We start from the raw sequence: 12,493 nt of genomic DNA, 5'->3' as shown, positions 1-12,493 counted from the left end.
GGTCGGTTCATTCCTTCCTCTCATGCCACAAATACTTAAACAGGGTGAAGTCGTTTGAAACCTTTTTCAGCTCAAAATGAAAGCTCACCTGTTTTCCTGAACCAGGTGAAGATCCTCTGATTGATGACCAGAACGAACACGATATTAACTCGGTGGCCGGCGTGCTGAAGCTCTACTTCAGAGGACTGGAGAACCCCCTGTTCCCCAAGGAGCGCTTCCTGGACTTCATCTCCACCATCAGTGAGTCAGAAGGAAACGTTTCAGGGAGCTGTGCGTTGGAGCTCCACCCTCAGTGAGACACACAGAGATCAGAGGACAGAAACACAGTAGAGGTGGAGCTCCGCCCTCAGTGAGACACACAGAGATCAGAGGACAGAAACACAGTAGAGGTGGAGCTCCGCCCTCAGTGAGACACACAGAGATCAGAAACACAGTAGAGGTGGAGCTCCACCCTCAGTGAGACACACAGAGATCAGTAGAGACACACAGAGATCAGAGGACAGAAACACAGCAGAGGTGGAGAGGAGACACACAGAGATGGAAACACAGTAGAGGTGGAGCTCAGTGAGACACACAGAGATCAGAGGACAGAAACACAGTGAGACACACAGAGATCAGAGGACAGAAACACAGTAGAGGTGGAGCTCCACCCTCAGTGAGACACACAGAGATCAGAGGACACAAACACAGTAGAGATCTCGCAGACCTGGAAACAAACGACGGCTCAAAATTAGATCGATAGCATAAATACAATATTTTCAGCTGGACCGCAACAGAGAGGGGCGGAGCTATAAAGCAGGTTGGCTGAATGCTGCACCTTTTCAAATTAGAAGCCCGAAGAGAAACACTGTATTTTATTTGTTAAATCTGATATTAGAACGATTTATTTGACCCTTTTTAAAGTAATTTGACCGCACAGGCGCTCAGCTATGTGAATAACTGTTTACTAAACATGAGGAGCTCTCAGAGGTAAAAAGGTTGGAGACTCCTGATCTACAGTTTCTTGGAGACTCGGCTGTAGTGAAGAGGAGAAGGAGATGCAGCACATGGAAACGATCTGAACACCGTCGCTGTCTGCCTGATGTTTCACGGCGAGCCAGTCGGAGGAGACGCATCAGTCTGCCATGTGGAGGTTCAGAACAAAATAATTCCCCCACTTATCGTCTAATCACCCGGTTCACCTCGGGGGTCCGAGGAGGCAGATTAGCGCGTCGAAATCTCTGCTGCCTTCTGCTTCAACACTGCGGCCCAGTTCGATCATTGTTCCACAGCAGGATCTGGTTTTTATTGTATTTCGGTGTTATAAGTTGGGAGGAAACTAAATCTGATATTTCCAAAGCTTTATATTTGTCTGTTCTTCATTACAAAGTAAACCAGCATCGGTTCACCTCTCTGTTTCTGCCGTCTGTGTTTCAGAGCTGGAGTCCGGCGCCGAGAGAGCTCATCACATCCAGCAGATCGTCGTGACTCTTCCTCGGACCATCATCATCGTCATGAGATACCTTTTCGCTTTTCTCAATCAGTGAGTCGCCTGAAGCTTAAGTCAGAGCACACAGACGAGTGTCTGCAGATTCACCACAGAGGATCTGACACTGTAGCTCACGTGCTAATTTAATGAAAGGTTTGGAAGCTCCTATCTGACGCTGCACTTCGACTTCACATCTTCTCTCCTGCCCACGCCTCCTCGTTAGTTCTGCTCAGCTGGAGCTTCTCGATGAAGAACTTCTTCTGAATGATTTGATTTACTCCGAGTGCTTTGTGGCTGATCAGAAGGTGCATTTAATATGTTAACATGTTCCTGCTGTGTCCCTCAGTCTGTCCCAGTACAACGACGAGAACATGATGGATGCGTATAATCTGGCCATCTGCTTCGGCCCGACCTTGATGCCCATCCCGGACGGTCAGGATCCCGTGACGTGTCAGGCGCACGTTAATGAGGTCATCAAGACCATCATCATCCACAACGAGGTCATCTTTCCGAACCATCGCGAGCTGGACGGGCCGGTGTACGAGAAGTGCATGACGGGGGGGGAGGAGTACTGGTACGTACCGACACCAGCCTAGTAGACGGCTGTCGTTCTGTCAACTCTGAGAATCCAGCAGCTAATTCTCTTCTTAAATATTGGTATTGTTCATAAAATGTCTGAATGTGTTGTTTATTTTGTGTTTAGTGACAGCCCCCACAGCGAACCAGGAACCATCGATGAGGTCGATAATGGAACTGAACCACACACCAGCGATGAAGGTTAATACATCAGTATTTTCTGTTTATTATAAAGAGGCTTTGTATTATCAGGGTTTGTTTTGAGCTTCGCTCTGTGTTCACGATATAATGAGATAAATATTAGATTTACTGCTGTTACATCTGGTGCAGGCATTCATGGTTCCCAGAGGATGAACCATTGATGCACTCTCAGTCACTGGGCAGATTACCGTCAAATGTGGTGCAGATATTTATATTTCCATCATAAAAGATTGTCAGGGGGAGGAAAGTTGTAGTGACTGAACACCATTAAACTTTCGCTGCTGCAAAATCAAACATGTTTGATCAAAAAAAAAAATCCCAAAACAGCTGATTTAAGTTTCCCATCAGAATAAAGAGTAAAGATTTGATGTTTCCGCCTCGTTCATTAGGACTGAGAGGTGAGCAGGTTCCTAATGTTTGCAGCTGAAGGCAGGTTGAGTAAACAGTATTGGCATGCGGCGATGCCTCTTTGATCCGTGTTTCTGTGTGGATGGGACCCCCCCCCGCCCCCACCCCCGCCCCACCCCCGCCCCTCCACCCCCCGCCTGCTCTTTGTTTGGTGGTACTCAGCAGTTCTCCCGGGACTTTCTCTCCTTTGTGCTGCGTTTCCTCCTCTGAGCTTTGAATACAGGAATGAAACACAGTCAGATCTGCTGCCGCCGGTGACGATCGCTACGGTTACCGTGTTGTCTTCATCAGTGATGGCTGCTGACCCTTCACCTGGAGAATAGATCAAAGACTCGTTGCTTCATGGATCTTCTCTTCTTTCTGGCCTTAACGCTGACACTCTTGTTTAACATCGTGGCTCTGATGTTGCAGTCGTTCAGTTTCAACGTAGGAATTGTTGAATAACGAGTTCATCACCTGCTGAGATGACGGCAGACTTTCTCTTTTTATTTGTTTAGAATTGACATCAAATGTAAAAAAATCGGCTGCTTTTCGGCCTGCTGATCTCAAACGGTCCTCTGTAACATCCAGGACAACCTCTGGTCAGATTTTCAAAATAAAACCGTCTGGATTTTCTCTTTAAATGTTTTTTTTCTTGCTCAGAGCTGATTACAGCTGATAGTTAACCGTGACTGACCCCTGCTGGCCACATGCTGTAATACACTTCAGACATGTTTTCACCTTAACAAAATTTTGTCACACATTATGTAGAATAGTCAGTTTTGATTGTCATTATCCTTGATTAAAAACATCATGTTTTGGATTGCACCAATTAGTTATTCCTTTATTTTAGGCGCTAATATGTTATGTTTTTGTTGATCATGTATCTTGTTGATTTCTCTGATGTTCCTCCACCTGTTGGTGTTTCAGAGGTGGAACAGATCGAAGCCATCGCTAAGTTCGACTACGTGGGCCGCAGTCCTCGGGAGCTGTCCTTCAAGAAGGGAGCGTCTCTGCTTCTGTACCACCGAGCGTCGGAGGACTGGTGGGAGGGGCGTCACAACGGCGTGGACGGCCTCATCCCCCATCAGTACATCGTCGTACAAGACCTGTACGCGTGAAGTATTGTTCTTCTGTGAGATGTTTTTTAGCGACTGCATCATGACGTGTTGTGTGATGGGACTCCTGTCTTCCAGGGATGACGCTTTCTCCGATAACCTCAGCCAGAAGGCCGACAGTGAAGCCAGCAGTGGGCCGCTGCTGGAGGATAAAGCTTCTTCTAAAAACGACGCCCCGTCTCCGTGCGAGCCGTCGCCTGATTACACCTTCGGAGGCGTCATGGGGAGGTGGGCATCATCTTCATGCTCTAAAGCTTTGTAACACTGACTCCTTCCTGACTGACAGTTCTGATCTGATCCGTCTCCTCAGAGTCCGCTTACGTTCCGACGGAGCTGCGATCCCGCGTCGTCGGAGCGGGACGGACACGCACAGCCCGACCCGAGGGGCCGACACCCCGCCGCGGGCCGCCGCCTGTCCCAGCAGCCCCCGCAAGGTGTCCATCAGCAAGGCCCGCATGGAGAGCCCGGAGAAACGGCGCCTCGGCACCTTTGGAAGTGCAGGAAGCATCAACTACGCGGACAGGAAGGCCTATCCCGAGGGCCACCCGCTGAGACCGGTACCAGGGGCGACCCGCCACAGCAGCCTCGGGGACCACAAGTCTCTGGAGACCGAAGCTCTGGCTGAGGTGAGGGGACACTTTATGTTTCCTTGTTTCTACCTATCTGCCCTTCATTCAATAGAGTAACTGCAATCTTTGATTTTGAGTTGTTGAAAATATGAAATTGTTATTGATCAAATAAAATAATATATGAAAATATTATATAAATCCCGTTTGGTCAGATGTGAAGTTTCAGATGGAGGCAAAAAGAGTAAATCTGTTTTTTTTGGCATCAGATAGCAGCAGAAAAAGAGTCGGACATTTATCCTGTTCATTGCAGGCAGACTGGGTTGGTTTGGATCGGGTTGGTTTGGTTTGGGTTAGTTTGGATCATGCTGGTTTGGTTTGGATCTGGTTGGTTTGGATCGTGCTGGTTTGGTTGGGGTCGGATTGGTTTGGTTTGGTTTGGATCGGGTTGGTTTGGTTTGGGTTGGTTTGGATCATGCTGGTTCGGTTTGGATCGGGTTGGTTTGGATTGGGATGGTTTGGTTTGGGTTGGTTTGTATCGGGTTGGTTTGTATCGGGTTGGTTTGGATTGGGATGGCTTGGTTTGGATCCGGTTGGTTTGGATCAGGATGGTTTGGTTTGATTTGGGTTAGTTTGGATCGTGCTGGTTTGGACCGGGTTGGTTTGGATCGTGCTGGTTTGGTTTGGGTTGGTTTGGATCATGCTGGTTTGGTTTGGATCGGGTTGGTTTGGATCGTGCTGGTTTGGGTTGGTTTGGTTTGGTTTGGGTTAGTTTGGATCGTGCTGGTTTGGTTTGGATCGGGTTGGTTTGGCTTGGGTTAGTTTGGATCGTGCTGGTTTGGTTTGGATCAGGCTGGTTTAGATCGGGTTGGTTTGGTTTGGATCAGGTTGGTTGAACAGTGTCAGACCTCCTGCTGCAGCCGTCTGGAATAAACTGTCAGACTTTCTCTGTGTGATTGACAGGAACTGAAGAGTTTGCAGAATATTGAATAATAAGTCACATTAAGGAGCAAAGTTCCAGATTTGTTATTGATGAGTGTGTAAATAAACATTCATCAGTGTTTCATATAGAAATGGTTTTGAATAATTAACAGGAGCTCAGTAGAACAATTTAAAGGACAATAGTGTGTTTCACGCATATTTTACATCATAATTAACCCTGTTGTAAACAATGAGCTGCAGTTTACCACATTTAAATGTACCTCATAATTTTGGATATATTTTGTTTCCCAATTTTGAACGATATGATGGTTTAGGACATAAAAATGATCCATTCACAAAACTTCCTGAGGTTGTGTAATCCATCGCAGTGAGCATACGCTCTTCATCGTTCTGTCCTCCTCCTCCTCATCTCTGCAGGACATAGAGAAAACGATGACCACAGCCCTCCATGAGCTTCGAGAGCTGGAGCGCCAGAACACCGTCAAACAGGCTCCGGACGTGGTTCTGGACACCCTGGAGCCGATGAAGAACCCGGTGAGCTCGGAGCCCGGCAGCCCGCTCCACACCATCATGATCCGCGACCCGGACGCGGCCATGCGCCGCAGCAGCAGCTCCACCTCCGAGATGATGACCACCTTCAAGCCGGCTCTGTCCGCCCGGCTGGTCGGCGCTCAGCTCCGCCCGCCGCCCATGAGGCCGGTGCGCCCGCCTCCGACGCAGCACCGCTCCAGCAGCTCCAGCTCGTCGGGGGTCGGCAGTCCCGCCGTGACGCCCACCGAGAAGATGTTTCCTGGCAACAACCCGGCTGCAGGTTCCAACATGAACATCTCCAGTGATGGAGATAAGTCGGGAACCATGTAGCACAGGGGGAAAGTCAAAGTCAGGGAGAGGTGACAGGAAACAGAAGCAGATATGATCCTCTCTGTTTTCTGCTGTAGTTCGTTACCATGGTGATGAAGCGGCGGAAGGAGCTGCAGAGGTGTGACGGCGTGAAGCTCAGATCGCTTCGAAACTTTATTTAACGTCAGTAAATGTGCAGAAGGATATTTGGTTTATACCTCAGTTTAAACGCAGAGCCGTGTTCTCGTTTCAGAGACACGTCACGCGTGAAATCTGAAACGCTGAAATACAACGTCTGTTCAGCGTTTAGGGAACAGGCCTCTCGTCTGTACATACTTGAAGCCTTCATGCTTTTCTTTCTGTATGATAATATAGTGGATGTTCAGAGAAGGAACCACATTTAAATCTGCATGCAGGGATGAGAGGAGATAAAGGAAACGTTGAGGAGTTACCGGGAAGAAGCCTGATAATCATTGTAAGAAGAAAAAGTCACACTTGCTGAATGAATGAATTATCAGGAAGCAGAAGATGCAGAAGAAACAGGAGTTCAAAGTCTTTCATGATCTCATGGATGCAAAGAATTCATCACGATCATGTTTAATAAATCAGAATAATTAATGATGTACTCACCTAAGTTCACGCTTTAATTCGTCTTGTTCATGCTTGAGATCATGACTCAAAGACTTTGACTGATTTCATGAGGTGTTATTACATGAATTCATTCACCCTTAAATGAAGTGATACCGAATAAATAATTCTTTAAAACCTCCTGATGAAACACAACTATGAAAACTAAAAAGATATCTAAATATTGGAAACAGTGATCCATATGTCTGTAATCACTGCAGCAGATTCACGACCTCTGCATGAAGATAAATACATGACTAGTCAGTACGACAATAGGCATCCTCCATGTTTTTATTATATCCTGTATATGACATCAGTAATGTAGGACTCCTTGTACAAAAATATATAGCCTGTAATTTCTATGTGTTTATGGTGTACAGGTTAATACAGAAAAAAAAGGCAAAGGGTTGGATCATAAAACACCTTTCAATCATCTCCAGTGAAATGTTGTTTACTGTAAAATAGAAATCATGTTCTGTGTGTTGGATTGATTTGGTAAAAAAAACGGTAGAAATCTGATGGATGCGACCGCAGAGGAGGAACAAATGTTCTCCATCAGTGTTTCCTGTTCACGTCTGATTTTATTCTAGAAAAAGGAGCAGTGAGAAATGTACCATGCTGTTTTCACGCAGAGGAAGCTGAGCAGCAGATGATGTAATGAACTCTTCTTTTGCTTTTCTTCCCCAATCGGTGCAGTTTTAAGTTAAACGAGAGCCGGTCGGTGTTTCCGTCGCTCGTCACTGCTCGCTGCTCCGTTCTGCATGTTTTGCCGTGTGACCGACGTGACGTCACACTCGACCGTCAAACACTCAGATTTTATTCAACATTGGACCGAGTGAGAAAGCGGCCTTAATGTTTACGGGGTTGATATCATGAATGAAGCCTCTTGTAGCAGTTGTTAAAATAAAATGAATGAGAACTAACAACGCTTGATTTAGCAACAAAAAAACAACCACTTGACTAACTTGATTCTTAGCATGTGAACCAGGCACTGACTCCACCGTAGACTGCAGACAAACTGAAAATATTTGCTTGTTGTCAATGTTTACTCTTTAATCGTCGCAGACAGATGCGTTCATGTGCAGGATGGAGGGTTATTAACAACAGAGTTTGTACAGCTAGTACATTTTTTTTTTTAAAAAGGTCACTATAGCATTTAAAGTCCTGCGGTGCACCCACACCCCCTGCTGGTTCCCACTGGTATTACTTCCTCCTGTGATGAACCTCTCACAGGCATTATATGATCTGGAGCTGATATTATCCATCTTATTGTCATGGTTACAGTTTTTTGCACCACTTGAAAGTTAATGTTTAAAAAAAAAAAAAAAGCATTAGTTTGTTAAAATAGGAAGAAAGAAGCACAGTTTAAAAAAGTGAATCATATTTAACTAGATTTGTTTTTTAATTTATAGACACTTGTGTAAGTGGAGCAGAAGATTTGAGTGCCTTTTGCACACAACATCAATTTTTATTGGACTTTTACTTTTTTACTTTTTTATCTGTGATATGTTGTCTATTAGTTGTCATGTTTGTTATGAACTGTTGTTGCTTTTTTATCCTTTGTTTTTATCGCTACTCAGTTGTGAAGCCGTCGTGAGGAACAGATTCCTGAAGAACTGCTCGTCTGTGTTGAACCCTGATAAACAGGAGTTATGAGAACTACTGTAAACGTCTTCTGCTGATAAAGTTCAGTCGAATCATCTCAACATTTCCTCCATCTTTCCTTTTTTTGGTTTGGTTTCCCCGTGAACTGCCTGTGCTGTGGTTGAGCCTTCCATTCTCCTCATTGATCTCCTTCCCCTTCAGAGAAAAGGGTTGTTGTTGACCGATGCGGACCGTCAGAGGTCAAAGGGCACTCGGTGTGAAGTTACACAGACCTTTTCCTCCCTGGAGCGGATGCTGAAGTGTTTTTATTTTTTCTGCTGCCGTGAGGAGACCGTACGTTGATGTTGGAAAAAAAGGATCCCGCTGAGGGAGCAGCCGGAGGTCCGGTCGGGAGGATCGGGGGTGGGAGGTGTTGTCACACTGTTTACCTTCTCTTTAATTGTTTGTCTAGTGATGCTGTTTGTTGATGAGTGTGTGGTTGGTTCAAACCTGTGATGTAACGGCCATCGGACCGCTGGCTGGATGTTGGAGACTCCTGTGTCCAAATAAAACCATTATTGCTCTGTGATCTGGATTTTATCGGCTGACTGGTTTGTGGGGTGAACGAAAGGTGACGATCACAAAAACCCAAAAGATCTTCACTGAGATATTTTTCTCTTCTGGGATGTAATAACCATGTTTTTATATCAGGAGGCTTTGCAGTAGTTTGATTCAAAATGTGAACAAGATGTTTGCGTTATCGTTCGACCGTATCGGAGTACATTTAGTCAAGCAGTCCCAGCAATCTTTAAGGAACATGCAGCGGACTTGAAAGTTGTATTTTTCTACTTTCCTTCATACAGCAAAACTATTTGACCATTTATTAGCTGTATGAAAACTTTTCTGATTAAGCTTGAAATAAAAGGCCTTTAAAGTTCTAAGAATTGACGCTTAAATGTTTCTGACAAATGCATCAGCAACAATAATCCAATAAGATATAATAATGATCATTTGAGGGCTGTTTGTCTCCATAACAAGTACTTTTACTTTTTAAAACTACATTTTGGAGACAATACACTTTTATCAAGTCAGATTTTGATTGACAGACAGGAGTATCTTCATGAGGTGTTATGTTTTCATGTTGAACCATCACGTCTGTCCGTCTCATGCTGGTGAAAACGATATTTTACTAATACTAATCTCATCACTTCGACTCTTTATTAGATTTTGAGGGTCAAAAGTCACTGTGGTCTCACAAAATGCGTTCGAAACCATAACTCAAGAATTTATATTATGAAGAAATTTCACATAAATGCCAAATAGGATTAATTTGAAGCATCATCTGTTGTTATGGCAACAACTGTGTTCCATCAGAATCCGATTAATTGGACAAATTCCTTCTGTCTTCACTACATGCAGTATGTTATATTAGACTGACCTCTCATGCTCATTAAAGGGACACAGATGAAAACATCTTTATTTTTTATATAAGATGGAAAAATGGGGAAAAAAGCTAAACGAATGTCTGTATAAAAACAATGCAAGTAATTTACATAAACAAAATGTTTTAAAGAAAGGCTAAAAAAAAAAGATGAAATAAGTGGATATAATTTGTATCACATCTATTTTACTTCATTCTATCCCAAAGCAGAGACGCTTTCAAGTTTTAATCATGTTCAAATCAAAAAGATGAGAATTTAGTGACATTTTCAGAAATCAACATGAAATCAGACGCTGTAATTCACTCTGTGGCCAGATGATGGAGAAACTGCAGCAGAAACCCATCTGATGTTCACCAGATTCACCTGTTGAGTTAGTAGTCACTCTTTGTCCATGCAGAGAACAGAGCTCTGCATAAATCACACGTTTGCATCTCCTTTCAAACTGAGAGGAAAACCAGCAGCTCCATCTGACAGACTGAAAACTCAAATCAATTTGTTCTACCTGAGAAACAGCTGCTCAACAAGAACAGGGACAACCAGCAGCACTGTTCATTAGTCTGGAAGTTAAACTTCGTAATAACAAGAACATGTACTTAGTCAGAGATCGACACAAAATGTGAGGTCATGTTATCTAAAATATTTTAGAGACATTTATATAACATTTATATCATTTTCAAATATATAATTTAAGGAAACATTCATTGGCTATGTCTGTTACCAACAAAGACGATCTAAAGGAAGCCACAGATATCAGACAGAGGCTATAACAAATATGAATTTACACAATTATCACATAATTAAGTATGCTTGAATTTCCTAATTAGGTGATTAATTTCTTCCGTGATGACCTTTGACCCTGCAGGTCAGGGAAGGTCAAACTTGGAGGTGTATGTTTGTTATATTGATGAAAAAGGTGAGTTTTCTTCACTAGTAAATGATCTCATAAATTATTTGAATTACTTGGAAAGAAAAGAGGAAGACAAAAACAGAAAAAAGAGTGAAAACCCAGTGAATGCAGTGTTCCTCCCGCTGGCTGGCAGCGCGGCCGCTCTGCCTCTGCAGGATGAGGTAGACCTCATCAGGAGCAGATGCCGCAGCTGGTCGGAAAAATACGTTACGTAAATCCTCTCTGGCGGCCTAATTTGGCTTTTCTCCCGTTTTCATTAATGAGCAAATGCTTCAATAAGGCATAATCTCTGTGAGAGAGTCACGGCAACAACAACATTATCATAACTTCTGGTGTAAATCTTCACCTTCTCTTTATGAAAATAATGAACAAACTCTTCAGTTAAAACCCCCGAAGGAGTAGCGATGAGCCGCAGACCATCCGTTATCATAATCAGGATATAAGAAAACAAGGGATGCATTTATTTAAAGCAAAAAATAGGAGGCAATATTTCAACATGATTGAGAGAACCATTGGAAGCTCCAAGTGACATTTACATGAATATATCATTGGCTTCTCTATGAAAAGATGAGAAATTTTTTACTTTTCATATTGTGCCAGTCTCGCTGTGGCAGCCTGCAGGGATCAGAGCGCTGCACAGATCCAGAAGACAGTTAATACTTTATGCTGTGTGGCCATCAGTATAGAAATGTTTGATCTCCCCCAGAAATGAAAACATTCCTCTGTTTCTGACTTCCTTCTTCAGACATAAACAGGAAGGATCTCCGACAGCCATAAAGACCTTCAAGGTTACGGCAGCACCTTTAAATTCACTGACATTTCCAGCTGCGTGTCTTTGAAGTGCAGCAGGATGTCGCACACATACATCATGCATAATAAATCTGTCCCGAAGACACACGAGTCACATGAAAGAACACACAACGTGTCGATCAACACGTACCTGCTGATAAAACCTCCTGAAACACAAACTGAAGCTCTGAGATCTGATCGCTGCCTGATTTTGCAATTTCATGCTGAATCTAACAAAACCTTGAACTGAAGCACCACCAGTCAGACATTTATGAGCTCTATCTGATGCTAATACATCTCTGGTTAAACGTTTGACCACTAAATCGATCCTCTGCTTCATGCAAATGATCTCAGATGAGTTATTCATGAGTTTCATGGTAAATGTAACAGGAAGTAGCTTTTAATTTTTCAACATTAAAGTGTGTTTATGCTGCACGGCTCATGTAAAAATGCATGAATACTGCAACAGAGTGAAAGTCACACTCAGATGAGAAGTCACACCTCCAACAAATATCTCAGTCTGTTTCACAACACTCTCTCTCATCCTCTCCGTCCCGGATCCAACATCACAGAGCCATCAGAAAGGTTCACGGATCACAGACTGTGTATGTTTTAAAGCATAAATGTAAAGGGACATTAGCAGTCATGTTTGATGTCAGTCAGCCAGAAGGAGGTCAGGAAGCTGCTGGTGGTTTCAAATGTAATCGAGTAACATTTTCAGTTTAGTGTTTCAGCATTTGTAATAGAGATGAAAAAGAATAAACAGAAATCCATAAATGAGCACTCAAGCCGAGCTCTGTCATCATCCTCCTCAAGGTCACGGCAACAGCTTGTTTTAAGACCACACACGAGTCCGACTTCATCCGTTAATTTCCCACAGGTCCGAGGGCATCGTTAGGATCCCAGACAGGTCCGGCTCACACAGGGCGGCATGAGTCACCGCTCAGGGCCTCATTAGATGAGAGATGGACACGTGGAGAATAAATAGCAGCAGAACACTTAAAGGGCACCTTTCTGAAACAACATATGTCGTAGTGCAGAGAACA

The 12,493-nt window shown here is 43.8% G+C and overlaps 1 protein-coding gene across 2 annotated transcripts in view; it reads left to right on the top strand.

Moving 5' to 3' along the window:
- Positions 1 to 8,898, top strand: part of srgap3 (SLIT-ROBO Rho GTPase activating protein 3) — a 50,701-nt gene extending 41,803 nt beyond the window's left edge. For both annotated transcript variants that reach the window (XM_069725239.1, XM_069725238.1), the window contains exons 15-22: positions 106 to 240; positions 1,417 to 1,522; positions 1,815 to 2,042; positions 2,172 to 2,245; positions 3,563 to 3,743; positions 3,829 to 3,978; positions 4,061 to 4,376; positions 5,676 to 8,898. In XM_069725239.1, coding sequence (XP_069581340.1) covers positions 106 to 240; positions 1,417 to 1,522; positions 1,815 to 2,042; positions 2,172 to 2,245; positions 3,563 to 3,743; positions 3,829 to 3,978; positions 4,061 to 4,376; positions 5,676 to 6,119 — 1,634 coding nt within the window. In that variant the 3' untranslated portion in view covers positions 6,120 to 8,898. The remainder of the gene's footprint in view (positions 1 to 105; positions 241 to 1,416; positions 1,523 to 1,814; positions 2,043 to 2,171; positions 2,246 to 3,562; positions 3,744 to 3,828; positions 3,979 to 4,060; positions 4,377 to 5,675) is intronic.
- The last annotated feature ends 3,595 nt before the right edge of the window (positions 8,899 to 12,493 follow it).

The sequence above is a fragment of the Brachyistius frenatus genome, unplaced genomic scaffold, assembly GCF_029030835.1.
Source record: "Brachyistius frenatus isolate BFR_SWC_R1_liver_20210118 unplaced genomic scaffold, ASM2903083v1 Contig_415, whole genome shotgun sequence".
NCBI lineage: Eukaryota > Metazoa > Chordata > Actinopteri > Embiotocidae > Brachyistius > Brachyistius frenatus.
Note: the sequence above shows the minus strand (reverse complement) of the source record. Positions and strands in the feature narration are given on the sequence as shown.